A 25,994-nucleotide genomic window follows, 5' to 3' on the forward strand; every position below is an offset into this window, starting at 1 on the left:
CCCCCAGCCTGGCTGTCCTTGGTCCGCCCCTTTCATTCATTGGATTTCAGTTCTATCAATCACGGAGGCTCAGCATCACATGTGGGCGTTACCTAGGGCGGTCAACATGCAAATACAGCCTGCCTAGGAACCTTTACTTCCCCAGGCTGACACCCGCCCATCAAGGCAATTTTTATATTTGCAGAAGAAGAGCTCCGGGCATAATAAAATTTAAGCCTTGCAGTGGGGCTACCCCCTTACTACAAGGGTTAAGTGCTCGTTTTGGTCTAAGGTTTAGAACAAAAAAGATACTCACCTTATCCTCGGTCGCGCCTGGCTGCAAAACCCCACAGCCTCCTCTCCCCAGGCCCCAGCAGTCTAAGGACCCGTGACATGATCACGTCCATTCACTTGCATTGGACGTGAGGATGCTGAGGGGCATTCCACTACTGGAGCAGAGGACGTGAGAGATGAGTGGTCACCACTGTAGGCCCGAGGATCAGGTGAGTGTATCTTTTTTATTTTATTTTACCCTGGACCCTACACTAAATCAAGCAGTTAGCCCCACTGCAAGGGTTCATTTTTTTTACATGCCCAGAGTTCTTCAAAGGGTAAGGACCCTCTAATGTTGAAAATAACCCGACACTTATTCTGGAAAGGGCACCTCCATTTTATTGAGAAAAGGCAACCCCTTGAAGGCCAGTTATAGATATTGATAGGATATAAAGTGTATCTAAAACAAAAACCTTTTTTGTTTAGTTTTGGACATGGAGCGGTCACAGCAAGGCATTGGGTGCACTTCAGTATTCTCAATGTTTCACTAAAACTTTATTGTTTCGTAAAACATACACAAAGACAAAAGACGGGATGCACATCAATGATCTTAGAGTTTCAATAAAACTTTATTGTTTTGTAAACCGTGCACAAGGAAGTCAAAAGATCAGATGCACATCAATGATCTTAGAGTTTCAATAAAACTTGATTCTTCTGTAAAACGTGCACAAAGAAGTCAAGGGGCCGGATGCACACCAATGAGTGCTAATAAAACTTTATTGTTTCGTAAACCGTGCATAAAGAATCCAATTATCAACAGCACGCCGTTGTTCACAGCATTTCAATAAAACTATATTGTTCTGTAAAACATGCACAAAGCAGCTAAAAGACCGACCATACAATGATGATCTCAGTGTTTATCATAGAACATGGAGGTCCGTCCCCCCTTCAGGCAGCATTTCTAGTGTAAGAAAGTCAAGAACATCGGCCTGGATGCCACAGTCCAGGCTGCCTGTTGTAGGGACCTCATGCTCTGTGCAGAAACAGGGAAACAATTAACAGGTACAGTGAATTGCGATTTAAAAAAATCGTGTCTACAAACTGTGTATCGCTGTTGCCATGGTTGCCAGGAAGATATATGCGATCTTTTTGACACCTTTAGAAAATCATAACATTGCAGATTGAAATTGGAAGGTAACTTATGTAGCGCTCACCCCCGAAGGAGCCGCCAGAATAACCCTGGTTCTCCTCTTCCAACAATAGCAGAGGCCTCCTCTAGACTTGAGGCCTAACAGAGCAGTTCCCACACTCATGTATTCCCACCCCCATGCCTCATCCGGGGGCAGGCTGGACTGCACCCAGCCCTGACTGGACTCTGTGCTGTGCCAGAATTGGACTAAGCACATGGAAATTCCCCTGAGTATATATGCCCTGTCCCAGCATGCAGTGGCTTTACAAGGGGGGTGCGCCCTGCACCCATGTGACACCATTGGAGAGGTGACACCAAAATGACTGAGAGTCATTTTGGTGTCACCCCCTCTGAAAAGTGGGGCACTCGGTCATGGACTTAGAGCCCAACAGTTGCTTACCTTATCCCGCCGGGTGAACATCCCCTCCTCTCTCTGCCGGCATCCATCACCAAGATGGCCACGGGCAGATAACAGCAGTACAGCACGTGAGGTTATCACGCGCGCGCGTGATGACGTCAATGCAGGGTGTCACCCAGTACCCGCCCCGGGTATCTCCCCGCCGCAGGACGCCTCTGCCAGCTTGCACCACTGGCTATGAGAGCCCCAGTGATTGGCTGGCGCACTGCACACATTCTCACAGTGTCCCCCATTGGCTGTCCCACACTGCAGCAGAGTCACACTCCGCTCAGGCGGGTACAATCAATGCCAGAACACCCATTTTTTTTACAAAACTACGTGAGCTGATGTAAGTCTTACGCAGAGAGTTAGATTAAATATTGATTACTTATAAATAGTTTTCCTCAAAAGTGGTTATTAACGTCACTTATCTTCTCCAGCTGCCCTCCTATACATAATACAATGCAATTATAAGCTGTTACAGCAAACAAAACTTAATGTGTACAGCATAGTTATGGGACGGGGACAAATCCAGGAGAATAGAGAGTTCATTGAAGTGTGCCTGAAGCCAGTCCTGTGCAGGAATAGGCAACCTAAGGCCCCTTTCCCGCGGGCTGATCAGGAGGGGACCCATGCATGGATCTTCTCCTGATCACAGCAGTACGGAGCAGATATAAGCTCTGTAAAATCCATGTCTGTACAGACACCATGTCTGTCTGTGGGGAATTGGATGTCAACGGACATGTGACCGTTTACCTCATATTACCCCCGATCTGGCGAAACGGGATACTTTTCTGTTTGTTTTTCCAAACCTGGCCGGAGTCGGGGGTAACCGGGTATAAACGGACGCCCGTCCGTTTACACACGACTGCCCATAGACATACATTGGGCATCCGATTGGGTCCGCTTGAAAAACTGACAGGCAGACATGATCGGACTGGCTGTGTAAAAGGTGCCTAATGCACACATGCCAGGGCGGGCACACAATGTCAATTTTTAATTGGACCTGGGAGATCATTACGTGGCATGTGTGTAGACTCAGAAGAGGCAGGCTATGCTTTGTAACTGACAGGATAATGGGCAATCAGTTACAACCTATGGCATCGGCACTGTATTTGTTGGGCGCACGGACCATAGGTTGTAATTGACAGCTTGCTAGGCAGTCAGTTACAAAGCCTGGGCTGCCTGTGTGCCCACAGACCACCCACCTTCATGACATTTCAGAGAGGCCGGTGTAGGCCTTCCGCAGACATTTTTGTGTGCTTAAGTCTTCCTGCCTACCAACTTCCTTCTTTTAGTAGAAGGTATCAGTGTGAAACCCCTGTGTTTATGATGGTGCCGGAATGGGAGCTGATCTGAGGTGTGAAGGTTCAGGAATTGGGTCTGATCTGAGGTCTGAAGGTGCAAGAATTGGGGCATGGTGCCGGAATGGGAGCTGATCTGAGGTGTGAAGGTGCAAGAATTGGGGCTGATCTGTGGTCTGAAGGTGCAGGAGTTGGGGTGATCTGAAGGTGCAGGAATTGGGGCTGATCTGAGGTCTGAAGGTGCAAGAATTGGGGCATGGTGCCAGAATGGGAGCTGATCTGAGGTGTGAAGGTGCAGAAATTGGGAGTTGATTTGAGTCTGAAGGTGCAGGAATTGGGGCTGATCTGAGGTCTGAAGGTGCAGGAGTTGGGGCTAATCTGAGGTCTGAAGGTGCAAGAATTGTGGCTGATCTGTGGTCTGAAGGTGCAGGAGTTGGGGTGATCTGTGGTCTGAAGGTGCAGGAATTGGGAGCTGATTTGAGTCTGAAGGGGCAGGAATTGGGGCTGATCTGAGGTCTGAAGGTGCAGGAATTGGGGCTGATCTGAAGTTGTGCAGGGATTATGGCTGATCTGATGTCCTAATGTGCAGCAATTGGGGCTGATCTGAGGTCTGAAGGTGCAGGAATTGGGGCTGATCTGTGGTCTGAAGGTGCAAAAATTGAGGCTGATCTGAAGTTGTGCAGGGAATAGGGCTGATCTGATGTCCTAATGTGCAGCAATTGGGGCTGATCTGAGGTCTGAAGGTGCAGGAATTAAAACTGATCTGAGGTCTGAAGGTGCAGGAATTGGGACTGATGTAGGGCCTTAAAGTTCAGGCATTGGGACTGATCTGAGGTGTGAAGGTTCAGCATTTGGGACTTATCTGAGGACTTAAGTTGCAGGAATTGGGGCTGATGTGAGGTCTGAAAGCATAGAGATCGGGCCAGATCTGAGGTCTGAAGGTGCAGGAATTGGTCAGTGGCCTATGTTGTGCTATTCACTGACACACCACTTGTCTAATGCTTGTAAATGGACACTTTCAGGGTTATTCACACAAGGGTGAAGAGTTTGGAGAAGGCCGGAGAACTGAACAATCTAGGACAACATCGCTGAACTGGAAAGTGAGCTGATTTGGAGAATTTTTTCATATCAGCGATGTTGTCCTAGATTGTTCACTTCTCCGGCCTTCTCCAAACTCTTCACCCTGTTTGTAAATTAGCCCTGTTTATGTGGAGCAGTTTACTAATCTCTGTGTTAGAACCTCTCTGAGGTTAAAGGAGAACTATGAGGCGAGGGATTTTCACTCACCTCATAGTTCTAGCCGACCTGTGACAATGAGACTGTCACAGGTCGGCTCAGTAGATCGGGAGGTGAGCGAACACATACCGGCGTTCGCTCACCTCTCGATCCTGTCACGGCTCTCTGCCGTGACAGGGGAGGGGCTGGATTCCCCTCTCCCCGCAATGATCCTCCAGCGCTGACTGGGGGAAAGGATGTGGGAGGGTACAGCTGGCTCTGCCTCTAGATAGGCAGAGCCAGCTGTCACTCACGCAGCTGGACGGATCCGGACATAATTGTCGGGATCCGCTTCAGCTGCGGCGTCTCGGTATATAGAGAGCTACAGCTCGCGGTATACTGAGCTTAGGGTGACGGGAGGACGCTAGTGTGTTTCCTCCCGTTACCCTAAAGAGAACTATGGGGAAAAGCCTTAACCCCATAGTTCTCCTTTAATTGCAGTTAAAAACCAATGAGTACATGGAATGATATAAGTTGATGTTATAGATAAAACTTGACTCTTCTTGTGAAGGGTAAGCTGGGGTTCTGCCTCCCTCCCACCCCCTAATTCTTTAGGCGTTATTCACATTTGTTGGTATGCTAACTGATAGTTTTTTTGTGTGCTGACACGTGATGCAGTAAGGCAGCCCATTCACCGGCCGGTAGAGTGCATATTAGGACAAAACGTTTTTGGTATTGGATGGAGTGGTGAGGGGTTAGAACTCCGGTCAGCTTTTTATTGCTGTCTGTGTCTCTGCTGGGGAGACTCAACCCCTCTATTTATCTCAGTGACCATTGTCACCAATCAGAAAGTGGTGGGAAACCAACAATTCTACAAATGTTACTTGAACAGCAAAAGAGATCAAATTATCCAATGAGGACCCCTGATCAGGTGACAGCTGTCTGAAAGGGGGTTTGCTTCTTTATTTCCGATCTTGTCTCCAAGACAGAATGTGAAAGGAAATCTTCGCCAAAGAACAGTAACCCCTCCTAATCAAAACTATGAATAGAAAAAAAAATACATTTGACTGTAAATATACTTTAGAGCAAGAGTAGGCAAACTCCGACCCTCCAGCTGTGGTGAAACTACAACTCCTATCATGCATCTGCCTCTGGGATTCATGCCTGTGGCTGTCAGAGTCTTGCAGTGTCTAATAGGATTTGTAGTTGCACCACAGTTGGAGGGACGGATTTTGTGGCCTGGTATGGGGGGGGGGCGCTCGTTTGTCCCCCCTCTTTCTCCTGCCCTGCCAGGCCTGTGCTCGGATCCAGGGTCTGGTATGAAATTTTAGGGGGGACCCCACGTGTGTTTTTCCACCCATTTTTGGGGGTGGGGTTTCTCCTTAAAATTCCTACCGGACCATAAGGTTCTGGTATGACTTTTGGGGGGAACCCCACACTTTTTTTTTTTTTTTATAAATGGGGTCCCTGCTTACATTCCAACCAGACCTAAGGGCCTGTTCACACGGCGTCCGTTTTCTGTGCTGACCTGATCCGTACGCTCCTGCACTAAAAATGTATCCCAATGTATCCCTATGTGTTTTATGGGCTACAGTTCTCACCTGCGCAGTCCGTTCAGGTTACGACAGAAAAATACTGCATGTCACATTTTGTACGGTCCGGAAACGCAAAACGCGTCAAAAACGCAGTGCACTGCAGCTAACATACTGACAGCCCCACTCCAGCAAAAAAAATAATTTTTTTTTTTTTTTTTTACTGGAACGCATAAAAAACGCGGCCAAAACGCGGCAAAACACATAGCACCGCGTCTGCAGATTTGCACCTGATCAGGACCTGAAACTCATGTGAACAGGCCTTAAAGGTTCTGGTATTGTTTGGGAGGGGTTTGAAGAAAAAACATTTTCATTTTTTTTCTTTATAAATGTCAGTTTTGCTGCAGCAGGTTCTTCACAGGCAGGTTAAAGGCCCCACCTTTCAAACACGGCACGATATTTAAAGGAATTTTTCATTTTTATTGTTACACTTTAAGCAATGTTAAAATTCCATAACCACACCAGAAACAGCCTTAAAAACCATTAAGCCCCTTTCACATGACCATTCCAGACCCACCTGTCAGTCTTTCAGGAGGATCTGATCAGAAGTTAGTTGATGGGCGTTTATGGATGTAAACGGACGTACATGATTACCTCCTTGTCCGTCTGGGTCCAAGGAAAAGAGATCTGTTTTAGCGGACCTGACCGTGATGGATCGGAGGTAAAAGGATGTAAACAGGTGAACGTCTGTTTACATCCACCGGCCCATAGATCTAAGATGGGTCCATTTGGTTCAGTTGGATGGAGGAGAAAGCTGAACGGACACAGATGTCACAACAGTGACATGTGTTCCGTACGGCTCCGATGAGCATGGGATCTGTGCGCGGATCCCCTGCTGATCGGAACGGATGGGCTCCTGTGTGAGGGCCCATTCATACCTCATCCGGATCATCTCCAGACCAGATTGTTTCCGGACGCAAAATCTATCCTGAATCATCCCTATGTTATTTCTGGCCTCTGTTCACATCAGCGCAGTCTTTTCCAGACCAAACCAGACCAGAAAAATACTGCATGTCTCATTTTGTCTGGTCTGGAATGCACTGGAACGCATGGAAACACATCAAAAACGCATACAAATGCACTGGAATGCACTTGAACGCCCATTTTGAGCTAAAAAAATGCTCCGAAATGTGGCAAGATCGCAGTAAAAACGCAATGCTCTGCGTTCCAGATCTGGTGCGGAAAATGGTGTGAACCGGCCCTGAATGGGGCCTTAGGGATAAGCAAAATTAGTTAATTTAATTTCTCCACAATTTTGGTAAAATTTGACAGATTTTGGCACACAAATAACAATCAAAAACAAGCAAAATAGGAAAAAAGAAACAAATACACTAAATAAAATAAACTATAATTAATACACCAAATAAAGAGATTTCTGTTTTTTCTCAAGCAAATTTCATCCAAGCGGCTTAATGACCCAAACAGAGAATTTCCTTACTGCAAAATGTCACCGGCTGCAAAATCAATTTCATCACAATCACCGGGTTTATCTCTAGTCACCATGGATGGTGAGAGGCATCAGATTCCCAGTTTTTACACCTCTATGGAAGATGTGATTTCCCACCCTCCATCATTGTAGCTGTATCGCTGTTGTCACGGGAGGAAGTATCTGTGAATGATTCTCTTGGGTGAATAATGCCAAAAACCAATGTTCTTATATTTGTTTTCCAGTTTGAATGTATTGCGATGTAATACTACATTTTGGCCACTAGATGGAACTGAGGAGCAAAGAAAAGAATGATCTATTTAAAGATGTCCAGGAATTTGAAACGTTAACCCTTGCAGTGGGGCCACCTCCGCGCTGTAAGGGTTAACTGCTCATGTTTCTCTAGCGCAGTGGTTCTCAACCTGTGGGTCACGACCCAAAAGTGGGTCACAACCCACTGTTGAGGGGGTCACCACATGCTTTGTGCTGCGCCAGGTGAGAGGCTCCTCAGCCACCTCCTAGAACAGCAGTGTCAGTTCTCCGGCCACGCCGCTAGATGGCGCTGCAGCACCGGCAGCCAAGGAGGATCAAAGAGAGGGGAGCGGGCGGGAGTGAGGTGAGTTGAATGCCGGTTTGACCACCAAAGAACCCCACTGGCCACCACGGAGCCCGCAATGACCAACACAGAGAGCGCCATTGACCGCGAGAGAGCCCCATTGACCGCACATGAGCCCACACTGGCCGCATTAGAGGTCACACAGATACTAGTATTGGTGCATTCCTACATTTTACCATTGGGGGTCACCACAACCTGGCAAATGTTACCAAGGGGTCCCAGCCCTAGAAAGGTTGAAAACCACTGCTCTAGGGGATATATTAAAAAAGAGTACACATATAATACACACACAAACAATAATACACACACCTGCAGTACAAGCACTGGGGAGATCAGAACAGTATATTGTTATGTGATTGAGCAGCTTTACCTGTGTGCATGTAATTGTAGTACGCTTTCAGCTCTCACACCGTGAGTGACTTGCACATACTCCCCCATCGGCCCCTGGACGGCTCAGTGCTGTCAGTGAAGAACAGCTTTCTCTTCTCCGTTCGGACACACTGTGTGCCGGCGCTCAGGAGCAGCTATGCGGTCTGCATCCGACAGAGATGCAGACCGCATAGCTGCTCCATCAAGTCAGGCACAGGGTCCCGACTGTGTGTTTGACTTGACAGCTCGCCGCGGGCCGCATGGTACCGGTTTGCGGGCCGCAATTAGCCTGCGGGCCAGTACTTTGAGACCCCTGCTGTAGAGAGTGGTGACGGTCACTCATGGCTCCCTGCAGGGATTCCCTGCTCCGATCCTCCAGCGCTGAGTGGAAGAACGGACGGGGGAGGGGGCGGGTACAGCTGGCTCTGCCTCTAGATAGGCAGAGCCAGCTGTCGCTCACGCAGCTGGGTGGATCTCGACAGTAATGTCGGGATCCGTCCCGGCTGCGGCGGTCTCAGTATACCGCGAGCTGTAGCTCGCGATATACTGAGCTTTGGATCACGGGAGAAGGCTATGTTAATGTCCTCCCGTGACCCTTAGGAGAGCTATGGGGAAAAACACTTACCCCATAGTTCCCCTTTAAGTATTTATTTTCAATGCTCCTCATCTCCACCTAGTGGCCAAAATATAGTATTACATCACAATACATTCGGACCGGAAAGAAAATTGAGTTCCAAAGCTTGGGGCGCTCTAATATGAAGATCTCAACTTCAGGAAGGAAAGGTGGAGAGCTGACAAAGTCCTTCCACCTTTAAGACTTGCTGGCATTATTCACCCAAAACCAACATTTGCAGATATTCCCAGGGCTGAGGGCCCTGCGAATTATTTATAAGCAGACCCCAGAGCCTCTACTATAGAACTCCACCTGCTAGTCAAAGTTAAGTTCCGCTCTGACTCTCCTCTCTTTCTCTTAAATAATCCTTTCTGCTAATTCCGTTCATTGTCTTCCTCCATTGTTTGCCCATCTCCCTCCCGTTCCCTCCACATAATTTCCTGTCCGTGCCTTCATCTAAGTCCCATTCATCAGCTCCATCTACACTGACAATGTCTCCTCTCTTATAAGACGGTCTCTTTTGTGAAATTTTCTGCAGCCCGGTAAACGCAGAGATGTCTTCAGATGAGATGACAAATCTGCTTCTGACTAAAGATGTCCGAACACTCGCCGTGCTATTAGGGAGAATAAATAATGGGAATCCGAATGCTGAAAGTGACTTATCAAGAGATATGATCACATGTGATTAGAAAGTTCGGTTTACCAAAGAGGAGAACAAAGGTCCAGCCGTTCTTTACGTCTTGCTGGAGCAGGAGGAGCTGACCAACTATTGAAAGGGGGGAGCAGAGGCATCACCAGGCCGGGTATCACCCGGGACGGCTATCGGGTGTCACCTGGTGGCACATCGTTACGCACGCATGTGATGTCATTACGCACGTGCGTAATGACGTCACGCGCACTTAACTGCCGACAGCCATCTTGGTGATGAACGCCAGCAACGAAAGTAGGGGACGTTCATCTGGCGGGATAAGGTATGCCGCCGGGTCCCCTCCTCTCTTGTGCAGCTGTCGGGCTCTCGGTCCATGATCAACTGCCCAACTTTTCAGAGGCAGTAACACCAAAATGACTCATTCATTTTGGTGTTACCCCCTCTGATGGTGTCACCACACCCAGGGGTGTCCCAAGGCCGGGTGTCATCCGGAATGGGTACCAGGTGACACCCCACCGTGACGTCATCACGCATGGTAATAACTGTTGATGGCCATCTTGATGGAAGCCGGCAGTGAGAGGAAGGGTGCATGCTGGCAGAGGCGTCCTGCGGCGGGGTGACACCCGCTGCGGGTACTGGGTGACACCCCGCAGTGACGTCATCATGCGCTGTACCGCTATTACCTGCCAGCGGCTATCTTGGTGATGGATGCCGGCAGAGAGAGGAGCGGATGTTCACCCGGCGGGATAAGGTATACCGTTGGTTCCCCTTATTTTGGTGTCACCCGGGTGTGGGCTGCACCACCCTAGTGACGCTACCCTAGTGACGCCACTGACCACACACCCCCTGTGACGCCACTGGGGAGGGGGAAGCTAACCTGCTGTCGGGAGCGGTTGGGGGCAAGCTACTGAAATGAGCATGAAAGTACTTCTGTACACTTTGAGGATGAACTGCTTCATGGTGTCTGCAGCTACAGAGGTCAATGAGGGCTTATTTAAAGCTCATTTACTTTTTGTTACGAACATGTATATACTTGAATGTCCATAGCCTGGCCACAGCTCTACTATAAGCTTGCCACATTACATTATGGTGTGATTGTACAACCCCTTTACAGTCTTGGGTTTTTAGCAAGTATGAAGGGCATTCCTAAAAAGTCCAATTTATACCCATCCACATTGGCTCTCCCGCTATATTCCTGTTGGTAAATGTAAAGCAGATTGTAATGTGTGATTATATATATTGTAGCTCCTATGTAATCATTACTACTTTGTAATCATTGTACATTCACATCTATAGACACTTCATAGCGCTATATGTTGAGTATTGCTTTTCTCTGTTATGCTGTCCTAATAGTCCTCCTATATCACACGGCATGTGCAGATGTAGCCAGAGCCCGGCTATTATATAATAAAAAGAATGCCTATGATATAAGCGATATAGGGGGAGCCTGTATAGAGTTGGCGCAGTGCTGTGGGTGTGGAATGAAGGGTCAGTCAGGGAGAGGGGAAGCCGAGGTTAGAGGCGGCAGATCCTCTCCCTCCCCTCCCCAGGCAGAGAAGCTGAATGAGGCAGCTGATGGAAGGGGGTATGTGGGAGGACTGCAAGCTGCTCTTGCAGATCCTGTCCTGTCATTGTAACTGCTAAGAACTATGAGCATTGCAGGGAGAGAGTGGGAGAGACACAGAGACAGGGAGGGGAGAGATACAGAGCACACACGGGGATGGCTGGGAATAGGAGCAAATAGAAAAAAAAAAAGAGGTGAGAGGTTAGGGGTACAGAAGAGAAAGACATATATGCGAGCTGAAGGCTCAGAGGCAAACATGGAAGTCCCTTATGACACACAAGAGCTGGAATTGACCCATAATGGTTTTTTTTTGGCAAAGAGGAAATAGGGAAAGAGATATGTTCCCTTCCTTGGGGAAGTGATAGCGACAGTAGCCATTCATATATAGCTAACCATAATCAGCACAATCCCATCCCCAAGGAATTTGGGTAGGGATTGAACCAGTAATGGGTTCAGCTAGAGAAAGCTAAATGAAGCCTTCTCCAACGTAATTTTTTCCCAACCTGAGGGACCTCCTTGATTTTTCTCTCATTGAAAAAGTAAAAGTAGGTAGTGACTGTGCATGTGCTGCTTCTTCTTGTTCAGCAAGATGCACAATCAAGACTAAGACTCTGTCCTGTGGACAAATTACAAAAGAAACAATGGGATTCCTCCATGGGGAGATTAGGGGAGCAATGAAGGGAGTGAGTGATACTGAGAGAGAGTAGGACACCATAGTGGAAAGGAGTAGAACGGTGGGTGGGTGGAGAGAGGTATTTCACAGAGGGAGAGGGTAATGAAGTATGTGAGGGGGAGAGTATCAATTCAGTATTGAAAGGAAGGGAAGTAACTGAGGGAATGTGATGGAGAGAGTAGGGTGAGAATTAGAGAGGGCGTGGAAAAGATTAGGACTCTTCTTTAAGGGAATACGAAGGAATAACGGGTAGAATAAGACTCTGTAGTGGTTGAGAATAATAGACTGTTAGTAAGGAAGGAAATGAGTGGGTGAGAAAAAACGTAAGCAAGTAACAAAGTGGGTGAGGAAGAGAGTCAGGGAGGAATAGAGTGGGCGAGGGAGAGAGTTAGGAAGTAACTGAATGAAGAATAGAGTAAGGAAGGAGCATTGTAAGGTAGTAAGAGAGTAAGGAAGCAATAAGGCAGGTGAGGTAGAGAGTGGAGATGGAACAGAGTGGGCGAGAAGAAGAGAATAAAGAAGGAGCAATGAGGGTGAGAAGAAAGTGGTAAAGGAACATAGTGGGTGAGAAGAGAGCATGGAAGGACTAGAATGTGTGAGGGGAGACTAGAGAAGAAACATAGTCGATTTAGGAGATAGAGTAGGAAGGAAATAGAATAGGTACGGGGGGAGGGAACAAAATCTGCTAGTGTATAAGGAATAGAGTGATAGGAAAGAAACAGAGTGAAGGAGAGTGAGGAAGGGAGAAAGTAGGACAGAGTGGATGAGGAAGGAATAGAGTAAGTCATAGAAACTGTAAGAAAGGAATTGAGTGGGTGAAGAGGAGTATAAGGAAGGAATAGAATAGATGTGGAAGAGATTAAAAAAAAATAATTGAGTGGGTGTTAAAGGGAAGGAGAAAAGAATAGAGTTGGTGAGATAAAGTAGAAGGGAGAGACTAGGGAAGGAAAAGAGTGGGTGAGGAAGAGATGAAGGAATAGAGTAGGTCAGGGAGATGGAGAAAGGAGGGAATTGAGTGGGTGAAGAGGTGTGTAAGGAAAGGAAAGAAAAGAATAGATAAGGAAGAGAGTAAAAAAGGAATTGGCGTTGAAGGGAGTAAGGACAGAATAGAATGGGTAAAGGGAAAGGTGTAGAGAAAGAATGTAGAGAGTAGGTAGGGGGAAAGAGTAGGGAAGGAATAGTGTGGGTGAAGAGAAAATAAGGAGAGAAAAGAGTGGTTGAGGAGAGAGTAAGGAAGGCAAAGTTTAGGTCAGGGAGAGAGACTAAGGAAGGAATAGAATTGGTAAGGAGGAGAGTAAAAATAGAATGAGTGCTAAAGGGAGTAAAGAAGGGATAGAGCTGGTTAGAGAAAGTGTAAGAGAGGAGAGAAGGAATAGAGTATAGGTGAGGGAGAGAGTAGAAAAGGAAAAGTGTGGGTGAGGACAGAGTAAAGAAGGAAGAGTAGTGTGAGGAGAGAGTAAGGAAGGAAGAGTGGGTTAGGTAGAGAGTAAGGAATGAAAAGAGTGGTCGAGGAGAGAGTAGAGACGGAATAGAATGAGTGAGGGAGAGAGTAGGGAAGAATTACAGTGGCAAAGAGATTCAAGAAGGAATAGAGTAGCTGAGGATAGTGTAAAGAAGGAGTAGAATGGGTGAGGGAGAGAGTCGAGAAGGAATACAGCAGGTGAGCAGGGAGTCATGAAGGAATAGAGCAGGTGAGGAGAGAGTAGAGAAGGAATAGAGCAGGTGAAGAGAGTAGAGAAGGAATAGAGTAGGTGAGGGAGAGAGTTGAGAAGGTATAGAGCAGGTAAGGAGAAAGTCGAGAAGGAATGGAATAGGTGAGGGAGAGAGTAGAGAAGGAATGGAATAGGTGAGGAGAGAGTCAAGAAGGAATAGTGTAGATGAGGAGAGAGTAGAGAAGGAATAGTGTAGGTAAGGAGAGAGTAGAGCAGGAATGGAATAGGTGAGGTGAGAGTAGAGAAGGAATGGAATAGGTGAGGAGAGAGTCAAGAAGGAATAGTATAGGTGAGAGAGAGAGTAGAGAAGGAAATGAGTGGGTGAGGGAGAGAGTAAGGAAGGAAATGAGTGGGTGAGGGAGAGAGTAGAGAAGGAAATGAGTGGGTGAGGGAGAGAGTAGAGAAGGAAAGGAGTGGGTGAGGGAGAGAGTAGAGAAGGAAAGGAGTGGGTGAGGGAATAGAGAAGGAAAGGAGTGGGTGAGGGAGTAGAGAAGGAAAGGGGTGAGGGAGAGAGTAGAGAAGGAAAGGAGTGGGTGAGGGAGAGAGTAGAGAAGGAAATGAGTGGGTGAGGGAGAGAGTAGAGAAGGAAATGAGTGGGTGAGCGAGAGAGTAGAGAAGGAAAGGAGTGGGTGAGGTAGTAGAGAAGGAAAGGAGTGGGTGAGGGAGTAGAGAAGGAAAGGAGTGGGTGAGGGAGAGAGTAGAGAAGGAAATGAGTGGGTGAGGGAGAGAGTAGAGAAGGAAATGAGTGGGTGAGGGAGAGAGTAGAGAAGGAAATGAGTGGGTGAGGGAGTAAGGATAGATTAGTGTGGGTGAGGGAATAGAATGGTAAAAAAAAGGAGATTCAGAATAAAGCCGTATGGCTCTGTATTCACAGCCACTGCTTTTACTTGTACAGGATAATTATTGTAATTAACCCATCAGCTGAAAAGTCCCGATCTGTTTCACCAATCAGAGGCAGAGAAGAAAGCCAGCGGCATTAACCTCTTTTTTGCCAGACTGAACTACGGGGCACATAGGGACAGTTCCAAGGCGGGCAGATATGTAGAAGGTGTGGTCCGAGGGCTTCCAGTCATGCTGGAGGACGGTGATAGGACTCTGCTCACGATGGAACGCTATATATCCTTTATACGAGCAGATGTATGCAAAATCCTGATGTGTGAATGATCTAGCGGAAGACTGAGCACACTGCAATTGAAAAAAACAATTCTTTGAATATGTCTATGGATTTTGAACATGTAGTAATTCAAACACCCTGCTTCTCGAAATGCACTTTTGAGTAGATGCAAATGCACCATTTGCTAGATGGCTGTAATTGATATTGTATTATACCACTTCTGCATAGATAGATGTGTGTGTGTGTGTGTGTGTGTATATCGTATATATATATGTGTGTGTAGTATAGATATGCACTATATTGCCAAAAGTATTGGGCCCCTCCCCCTCCAAATCATTAAATTCAGGTGTTCCAATCACCTCCATGGCCCCCGGTGTATAGGATGAGGCACCTCGGCATGCAGACACTGCTACAAACATTTGTGAAAGAATAGGTCGATCTCAGGAGCTCAGTGACTACAAGCGTAGTATCGTGATAGGTTGTCACCTGTGCAATAAGTCCATCCGTGACATTTCCTTGCCACTAAATATTCCACGGTCACCTGTTAGCGGTATTATAACAAAGTGGACGCAACTGGGAACAACAGCAACTCAGCCATGAAGTGGTAGGCCACGTAAAATGATAAAGTGGAGTCAGCGCATGCTGAAGCGCACAGTGCGCAGAAGTCGCCAACTGTCTGCAGAGTCAATAGCTACAGACCTCCAAACTTCGTGTGGCCTTCAGATTGGCACAACAACAGTGCGTAGAGAGCTTCATGGAATGGGTTTCCATGGCCGAGCAGCTGCATCCAAGCCTTACATCACCAAGCACAATGCAAAGCGTGGGATGCCGTGGTGTAAAGCACGCCGCCACTGGACTCTAGAGAAGTGGAGATGTGTTCTCAGTAGTGCCCAATCACGCTTCTCTGTCTGGCAATCCCATGGACTTTTCTGGGTTTGGCGGTTGCCAGGAGAACGGTACTTGCCTGACAGCTTTGTGCCAAGTGTAAGGTTTGGTGGAGGGGGGATTATGGTGTGGGCTTGTTTTTCAGGGGTTGGGCTTGGCCCCTTAGTTCCATTGAAGGGAACTCTTAAGACATCAGTATACCAAAACATTTTGGACAATTTCACGCTCCCAACTTTGTAGGAACAGTTTGGGGATGGCCCCTTCCTGTTCCAACATGACTGTGCACCAGTGCACAAAGCAAGGTCCATAAAGACATGGATGGGGGAGTTTGGGGTGGCGGAACGTGACCATCCTGCACAGAGTCCTGACCTCAACCCGATAGAACACCTTTGGGAGGAATTTGAGCGTAGACTGCGAGCCCGGCCTTCTCCTCCAACATCAGTACCTGACCTGACAAATGGTCCAACATTCCCATAGACACATTCCTAAACCTTGTGGACGCCTTCCCAGAAGAGTTGAAGCTGTTATAGCTGCAAAGGGCGGAGCCAACCCAATACTGAACCCTACGGACTAAGACAGGGATGCCATTAAAGTTTATGTGCGTGTAAAGGCCGGCGTCCCAATACTTTTGTCAATATAGTGTATGTCTGCCCGTCATTCCCTACGCCTGTCCAGCCATCATAGTCTGTGTTCAATCATTCTGTATTGTCATCGTCTCTGTCCATCCATCAATGACTGTGTGAGTGCTGCAAGTAATACAATTCCTCTTGCAATAATTTTTTGCATTTTAGTTTTTGTTGTAGTAAAAAAAAACTAATCCACATTACAATACCTATATACATTTTAAGAGTATTTTTTTTGTTTTTGTGCTAACTTTATTACAGATCCTTGCCTACTACTCTTCTGTAGACATGGAGGTAGGCCCTTCCAGTGTTCTTGCTGAAATATTTCAAAACGAGTGCTAAGTACAAGGTTCTTTCTTATACTCACACGATCAGTCCCATTGCTATAATAGGAAACACTGCACGTCATACATTGCATTCCGATATTTAACTCCCGAACGTTGAAATGCTCAGTGCAGTAGGACGTTGCCAGGGATGCCACATTCTATGCAACAGGCTGCCTGATATTTGACCCTCAAGCAGGAGAACAAAAATTACGGGAAACTGTGTTCACAGATTTAATGCAAAAAGGGATTTTTTTTTGGGTGCAATTCGCAATTGAGATATCTGTAGAGATTGAGAGGATTTTTTTTAAATTGATCTTTATGATTTTATAATGAACTGGAGAAAAAAATGAACCTACTTGTCGTCTGATTTGTAAAATTTTCAATCATGGTCAGCCAGTCTTGAGATCCAGATATCCCTGCCAGACAGCACAGCCAGGTTCTGAACTCACTGCAGTCAAGCAATGCAGCTTGGTCAAAGAGCCCCCCCTCCTTCCCCAGCATGCCGTCTGAGCAAAAAGGAGCAGCGGTGCACAAATGAAATCATGAGCCCCTTGCTTCTTCCTGAAAGCATGCTCACAGTGTTCAATTGACAATGTGCAATGCAATGTAGCATGATTTTTTCAACTCTGCTGTCTGTCCCTATGCTTGTCTGCTGCACAGAGGATTTCAGTAAGCCGATATAAAGACAGGATTCACATACTTACGTTATTGCATTTCATGAATATCTAACCTCATTACATTGCCATTTTCCGTAATACTTGCTTGGCGTCCAGGTGTAATGGGGAGTGTGAGGGGATATTGGTCATCCGGGACAGAATGAAGCACGTTTCACCGACTCACCTGAAAACTGTCCCAGAAAACGATTTTATTTTATTGTGTGGATCGAAGTTTTGTAGCAGATGTGCTTCCCCGCCTGTAACTATAGAGAGTCTTTGTGTTTTCTGTGCAGGTCCATCCGCTGTTAGTCCGCGAAAGAAGAAGCGACTCATCCAAGACCAAATTCCTAAGGCGCACGGTCAGCGTCCCCGTGGAGGGGAAGCATCCCGACGAACACGGTACTGAACAATCTTTTTATACATGTTGTGTGTAACATGTCAGCGTTGTGGCACAGAGTACAATGATCCCGCAACACAGGAAGCCGAGAATGGCTCGTTTTACATTATCCTTGCGGATCATTTACCATTGGGAATTGAGGGTTGAGAAAAAAAAAAAAGTGCTGACATCACAATTTCCTCACAATTTGGGACTACCATTTGGTTACCTTTGACCATGTGACAAGTTCACGTTAAAGAAAAAAGTTTTGGTTAAGCTTTTTGATGCTTAAATATAAATAAAACTGTCTATTTAGCTACACTGTCATGACCAGGGCCGGATTTACTCTCTCTGCTGCCCCAAGGCCAGGTTCCTCAATGCGTCCGCCAACCGCCCCTCCATGGAGAATGGCAGACCTACAGGCTGCATACAAGGGATCTTGTCGATATCGCCGGGATCACTTGTACATAACAAGCAGCAGCTTACCCGCTGTACATTTAGCTCTGCTTGCCCAAAGCAGGGCTAAATGTAGAAAGTAACTACCCGCCTGGCGCCCGTAACGGCATGTACCTGGCATCAAGAGATAGGAATTACACACCTCTGTTGCCCCTCTACTCCCTGCTGCTACAAGGCTGGGCCTTGATTGGCCTTGTGGCAAATCCTGCCATGGTCATGACCAGTGGTGGAAGGACTTACTGAAGGATCCTTGCTTCCAGACTGGTGCTGTTTGAGGATCCACTGATTTCTAAAGCCTTGCCTGAACCAAATAAGAAATTTACAGAACTTTGAAACAGTATGATGTCATGGGTTGGAACCTTCTCTGTTCGATCATGAGAAAAATGCAGAGCCTCAATGCATGTCAGTCTAGTATTACGTGAGGGGTGGATACGCTTTACAGCCAAACGTTGGTGGACACCTGACCATCTCAACTACCTTTATTGATAAAAGTATGTGGACACTTCTCTAAATGGTGGAGGTCAGAAGTTTTTATTGAAGGGTACTGTTACTGCTACAACATACAGAGAAAGATTAGACTATTGTGTACTTCCATCCTTGTGGCAACAGTTTGATAAAGGTCCTGTTGTGTTCTAGTTGTTCCAGCATGACTGTGACCCCGTGCACAAGGTCAACTTCATAAAGACATGGTTTTAGGAGTTTGGTGGGGAGGAATGTCAGTGACCTACAGAGAGACTTGACCTTATCCCTACTGAACACCTTTGGGATTGATTGGAAGGCCAATTGCGAGCTAGGTCTTGTTGTCCAACATCAGTACCTGACCTCACTAATGCTCTTTTGGCTGAACGGGTAAATATTCCTATGGACACACTCCAAAATGTTGTGGAATGGCTTCCCAAAAAAATGGAGGTTGGTATAGCGACAAAGGGGCTGGAGGCAATTCCATAGTAATGCTCATTGTTTTGGAATGGAATGTCCAATAAGCTCATATAGGTGTAACGGTTAGGTGTCCACAAACCTTTGGCCTTATAGTCTACGTCCTGTGGAACCTTGCCTTTGGTGTCCACGTATTTGCATATGGAGACGACTTGGCAGTTCTGTGCAGTTTTACCTTGAGCAAGGTTTTCTTCTGCCCTACTGTACCCTCACATAATCCAGGGCAATACAAACTGAAGCATATGATGACAAATATGCATAAACAGACCACACAGCAAAATAGTCATGACATACATTCAACCAAATTTCTTTGTAAATCTTGACTTTTCAAGCAACAGTCACCCTTGCTCCATCCCCTCTTCCCTCTTGGCCTATTATTGGTCCTTTAATGTAATGGCCAGTTGATTGACTGACAGGCATGGCTTTTAAAGAGGTGGGGTCAGGTTTAATTTAACTATGTCTGAATCTGTTGGTCACGTTGACATGCATTTTTCACTGAACGTTACCTGTGTTACTATGTTAGCCTGTGTATTTCTCATTGCATGTTCAGTTTGAATTACCCAAGTAAAAAATCTATGTGATGAATGTACACTTTATTGCTTATGCTTGTTTAGTACTTTGAAGCAGGACCTGGCTTTCTAGAGTTGCAAAGAGTTGGCGTTTTTCTTGGGGATTATCCATCCCGCTTTACAGGTGGACTCTGTGAACTGCTTAAATGTGTATCTGATTTCGCTCTGTTATTTATACATGTGTTATCACTTTGTATCATCCTGTTGATGGTTGGCATGACAACAATACAATCCTACAACAGGTAATGATATCTAAACTGTGGAAAATGTGTAACATGCGGCAACCAGTCATATCGTTTAATTGAAAGGCGTTTTTATCTTCTGAAATAAAAACAAAAAGCAGTAAACAGTAAAATAAACCCAGCAACCTAGCAAAATTCATCCACTCATCATTGCCACTGATCCCTTCAACCCTCTAAATAGGGATAGAGCTACAGTAGGTGGCTAAAGCATGTGGACACCTGATCATCACACCAACCTATATTGCCAAAGCATGTGAACCCCTGATCATCACACCAACCTATAAGGCCAAAGTAGATGGACACCTGATCATCACACCAACACTTTAAAGCCAAGTGTGGACACCTGATCATCACACCAACCTATATGGCCAAAACATGTGGACACCTGATCATCACACCATACTATATGGCCAAAGTAGGTGGACACCTGATCATCACTCCAACCTATAAGGCCAAAGCATGTGAACACCTGATTATCACACCAAACTATATGGCCAAAGCATGTGCACACCCGATTATCACACCAAACTATATGGCCATAGTAGAAGGACACCTAATCATCACACCAACCTATAAGGCCAAAGCATGTGGACACATGATCATCCCACCAATCTATAAGGCCAAAGCATGTGGACACCTGATCATCACACCAACCTATATGGCCAAAGCATGTGGACACCTGATCATCACACCATACTATATGGCCAAAGTAGGTGGACACCTGATCATCACTCCAACCTATAAGGCCAAAGCATGTGGACACATGATCATCCCACCAATCTATAAGGCCAAAGCATGTGGACACCTGATCATCACACCAAACTATATGGCCAAAGCATGTGGACAACTGATTATCATACCAACCAATAAGGCCAAAGCATGTAAACACCTGATCAACACATATATATTTCCAAAGCATGTGGACACCTGATCATCACGCCAAACTATATGGCCATAATAGAGGGACATCTAATCAAGAATTCGCCTTTGCTATTCCGATACACATTTGAAGGAGCCTGTATAAGAATGACCTTTCAAGCATAAACGTATTTTAAAGATAAATGTAAGGACGTTCTTGGAATAAAGTCATTTATTATACCGGTCCTCTAGAGTATAGGGATCAGAAAAGTCCATTTTAGAAAAGGAAAGCAAATTAAATTGTATCCAGAAAGTTTTAATTTGATATTGATTCCATAAGACATGAAAAATATAGTTCTGGGGCAATATTACAGTGCGAGAAAGCAGGAAGCCCGATCACATTGTGATCCAATTACAAAAACAAATGGCAGCATAGAACCAGTTCAGTATTTCTAAAAGATAATAAAAGGAAAACAGTCTGTGATCCCCATAACAGCCAATAAGATTCTTCGATTTAATGATGAAAGACAAGGCAGTGCTGCTCACAGACAGGTTGCTGGTGAAGAGACCCCATATATCTGAGGCAGACGACAATGCGGGCTAGTAGAGCAAACCTTAATTCTTATATATTAGTATATATATACATTATATATACATTAGTCATCATGCATTTGCCAAAAACAAGGGAACCTGTCATCAGAAAATACTGCAGAATGAAACTTGGGAGCATTATAGGTGACACCACGAGGTGCTATGATACAACCATATTCTAGTTCTCCTCCAGAGCCCCCGAATTTTATGGCCATGCAATGTGGAAATCTCGACTTTGCTCCAAGTCAGGGCTCCCCTCCCTACATTCAACATTGCACTGCCAATGACTCCATGCAAGTTTCTGAGGTGCCTGCACTGCATTTTGGAATAGGAAGTGGGGAAGGGGAGCAGTTGAAGCAGAGTCAAGATCTACTTGCTTTTTTGCACCCTGACGTCCTGAAATGTTACAATAAACAACAACAGTATAATTGTAAAGGTGACACCCCCTGGCAGGTGACAAGGATCACCCGTAATGCGGAGTCTAACCACCAGCTTGTTTTCACCAGAGCTCCTGATGGTGGAGATGGGTTTAGCTACTTGCTGGTACCAGGTCGCATCCCCCCCAGGATCGCCCTTCCAAGGGATGAACGAGGACAGGAGGGCTCCAGTGGGAAGCAAATTATGGAGGCATGGGAACCACATGATGGCAGTATGGGGCTGAATCTCTGAATAATTAATAATATATATTGTAAGGTCATACCAGGGGTTGGCAACTTCGGCACTCCAGCTGTGATGAATCTACAAATCACATTCTGTATTGCAAGACTCTGATAGCCACAGGCATGACTCCCAGAGACAGAGGCATGACGGAATTTGTAGTTTAACCAAAGCTAGAGTGCCAAGGTTGCCTAGATTAAGACCTAACTAATAATCTTTCAATTTCTGCATCATTCAATCTGAAATCAAAATGGAGAAATAGACTTTTAGGGGCTGATTTATAAAACTTCAACCAAGCCAGTTCGGCCAGGCCGAGGACCATAGTCCATCTAGTGGCAGGAATGCCATGTAAACAGTATTCACCCAGTCTTTGGCTGGGCGGAAGTTTTATAAATCAGCCCTTTAGGGCCTGTTCACACCACATCCAGATCATCTCCAGACCAGACCAGATTGTTTCCGGACCCAAAATGCATCCTAATATATCCCTATGGGGTTTCTGGGCTCTGTTCACACCAGCGCAGTCCGTTCCAGACCAGACCAGAAAAATACTGCATGTCTCACTTTGTCTGGTCTGAAATGCACTGTAATGCATCAAAACGCATACAAATGCACTGGAATGCATCTGAAAGTCCATTTTATGCTAAAAAAACAGCTCTGGAATGCAGTAAAATTGCTGTAAAAACGCTGCAGAAGACAACGCACTCTGTTCCAGATCTTATCCGAAAAATGGTATGAACCTGCCCTAAATGTGTCATACGTCTTCAGAGTAATATTGTCAGTTCATCATCTCATTTTACGACACCCTGCCCTTTAATGGTCTAGGAGTGCTTCTTCAATGATGAGCATGGCTAAAGGTCAGCCTTTCCTCTCTAGGGAAACTACAAGATCCAGCAAGCCCCAACGATAGAAAAATCTCTGTTTCTGCAGATAATATTTTACAGGAGCGATCTTCCCTTTGTAGGAATGTCAAGTGGACTCCCTTGCTTAATTGCCCATTTTCCCTATAGGGTCATCATTTTGCCAACAACAGCAGAGCCAGCACAATCCAGGGCGGCCTCTAATGTGCATCCTTTCCCAATGTCACATGAAGTGATTGTCTGCAGCTTCAGTGCATTGGAAGCATTCTGGGTGCAGGCAGAACGAGGGGCCCCCGGGCTAAACTGCAGATTTCCTCTCTATTATCTCCCATAAGAGCCAGAAAACATGATATTATGTGTCAGCACAAACACTAGTAGATACACCGCACTGTTTATTATATGTAAACACACAGAAATTGGGTTGATGGTAGACTCCAGCCAAACATGAAAATGCTCCATTAAAACGGCCTCGGTGGACACTGGCTGCCTGCTGAGTGTCTCTCATTTCGTTTCCAGCCTTCATCTTCCGTACCTGGTCATACCGCTAACCTAGATTCTGTGATAATTGTCAGAATGTCTCCGAATATGGGCCTGGGAAAATGCAAGCTTGGATGTTACCTGGTTCTAGCACCACCCTCTATATCTTAAAGACGGAGGCTACAGAGCACAGAATCGTGTGTCAAGGGGCCACAGAAGCTGGCTGCCGAGCATGTTAAAAATTCACATTGCCGCAAACCTGGGCAGATTGAACCGGAGCATGCAACTAAAAATTTCATAAGCTGAGGTTAATTTCAGCATCAAAATCATAAGTACATGCAAAGATGTAGGCAGCAGTTACAGGCAAATCTTGACTTTTCCTCTAAAGGTTGAGCTGTGGTCCCACCAACCTCCCTCCTGCCTCTGAATCTTTTCGGCCCTGTATCTATGTGCATGGTAACGCATGTTTTCTTGTGTTGACACACATTTTATGGCGGCCATTCAATTAGAAGTATATGTAAAGCCTGAACTTTTTCTTAGTATTGGATGGGGTGGTGGGGGTTAGAAATTCAGTCATGTTTATATTTTTGTATTATTTTATTTTTACAAACTTTTACATTTATTTGTATTTATTAATTAATTTTTTATTAAATATATATTTTTTTTTACTTTCGTTTTTTGGGCTTCGGGGAAATATTAGGGGTCTAAACAGACCCCTGATACTTCCCTTTTAAAATGGAACAAGAGATTGAGAACACAGAGTCCTCAATCTCTTTTTCTGTATCCCCTGTTATCAATGAGCAGGAATCCTCTATACTGAGTGTTCCTGTTCATTCATAACATGAGGACAGAGTATGTTTACTATATCCACAACTATTAATGAACAGGAAGTGATGTAGATCACTTCCCATTCATTGATAATTGAGGATATAGTAACCATACTCTGTCCTCAATTATGTACAAACACTTAGCGATCACTGAGTGTTTGTAGCTTGCTATCCTCTCTGGCAAGCTGGCACAGGAGGCTGAGCGAGCAGAGCAGGGAGGAGAGCTCAGCCTCCCGTGACAGCGCGGGCTTTCTCCGCCCACATACCGCTCTGCCGGACTGTGATAGGCGGCTGAGCGGTGTGGGTGGAGAGACAACGGCCGCTCACAGCGCTCTCCTCCCACAGCGCTTGGCCGGCTGTCACTTTCTCTCCTCCCCACTGGGACACAGAGCAGCGCCCAGCAGGGAGGAAAGAAACCTGGGATGCGCCAATGTATCGGCATTTAGCCAAAAGTGCCATTTTCGGACGATATATCGGTGCATCCCTAGTTTATATTGCTATCTCTGCCCCCCCTTGGACAGATCCACCCTTTCTTTTTTGTCCTGGTGACCATTGTCACCGAGACTACACACAAGAGATAATCCAAAATTTGCAGTTGTCACCAAAACAGGAGGGGAGGGGAGAATATTGGTCTTGGTGGCGACTGTCTAAAATGGGACTTGCCTAAGTTTGTAGAGAGTTTCTCTCACTCTCTGTTGTGGCTACAGGACATTGATGTGTGGCCGATCGCATTGTGGCCGGAGGGCGTGGCTACGGTGCCATCCACTTCAATGGACCGCCACACCCCCTCCCGCCCCACAACAAAGTGAGTCGGCAGCAATGTGATCCAGTGTGTTCCGGACAGAATTGGGCCGGAACGCACTGTGTCTGGTGTGAACAGGCCCATGCAGTTTAAAAATCAGCCTCAGACTGAGTAGAAAAACCTAACATGCTGCAGAGTGGGACAGAGCTCTCCAGTCAGCAAAGGGAAACATGAGCTCTGCTGATTGCAGGGTTGTAGGTCTAACTCAGTACTGGGACATTTGGGACCTCTGCAGAGAGACCACTGTTTTCCCACAGAGAACAAGGGTCCCACTCTTCAGCTGTTGGCAGGGAACAAGCTTTTCTAACCAGGCTGTGGCTACTTTAGAACCTAAAATAGTTGTTAGGCCTCATTCGCACGGACGCGCACAGCCGTACGGTGTGAACACCCGTGCAGAAGCTTGCACCCGGGAGGGACAGGTGCTCCGTGTAGCCACATGCAATGGTCTGTACATCTCTATGACAGGGCATGGCTGCAGGCAGCTACACGCAGACCTGAACTTACACATCTGTACAGGTACAGATGCATGCCCTTGGACGCAGATTTCCTAGGGGGAGCCAAAAAAAAAAAACCCTCACTGACATAGTGCAATATTACTTTTATTAGGTTCAGAACATGTACATTCTACACAAGGATGTGAAGTCTGAACACATCCGCTAGGACTGACTCCTTTTTGATAAAAACAATTATTTCTAAAATCGACTATTTGGTGCAAAAAAATGATTTTATTTGCACCTAAACAATCGGTATCATAAACGATCGCATTGTTACGTGCATGGCCAAACGTAGGGATCAGATGATCACATGGCGCAAGGCTGATTTTTGTCTCCCCACACAACAGGGATGTTTAGAGTTTTTTTTTTCTTTTTAAATGATTGGGTTAGAAAAATCCAACTATCCCATCACACCAGCAAAGAAAAAGAATTGGACTAATGCCCATTATGATCACAATTCCAAACTAGTGTTAGGAGGAATCTTCTCCACATCCGACTGATCTGATTGCATTCATTAAACCACCGGGGTATAAGGGACAATTCAAATGGGAAATCTTTAAACTGGATTGTAGCCTGCATGGGCTTCTTTGTGGGACCGGTCTGCCCAAAATTTGTCCCGACCTCCTATTACTCTTGTGTACGCCCATTGGAACATCTTCTTATTTCAGTTCTTAACT

At 46.0% G+C, this 25,994-nt stretch overlaps 1 protein-coding gene across 4 annotated transcripts in view; it reads left to right on the forward strand.

Moving 5' to 3' along the window:
• The window catches only part of SYNGAP1 (synaptic Ras GTPase activating protein 1), a 214,219-nt gene that overhangs the window by 29,311 nt on the left and 158,914 nt on the right, over positions 1 to 25,994 (forward strand). For 3 of the 4 annotated variants that reach the window (XM_018558137.1, XM_018558136.1, XM_018558135.1), the window contains exon 3: positions 17,469 to 17,574. In XM_018558137.1, coding sequence (XP_018413639.1) covers positions 17,469 to 17,574 — 106 coding nt within the window. Of the gene's footprint in view, positions 1 to 16,454; positions 16,488 to 17,468; positions 17,575 to 25,994 lie in introns of all 4 variants that reach the window. The other variant, XM_018558134.1, reaches the window with a different exon arrangement.

This window comes from Nanorana parkeri, unplaced genomic scaffold (assembly GCF_000935625.1).
Source record: "Nanorana parkeri isolate BGI_ZX_2015 unplaced genomic scaffold, ASM93562v1 scaffold321, whole genome shotgun sequence".
In the NCBI taxonomy this organism is placed as follows: Eukaryota; Metazoa; Chordata; class Amphibia; order Anura; family Dicroglossidae; genus Nanorana; species Nanorana parkeri.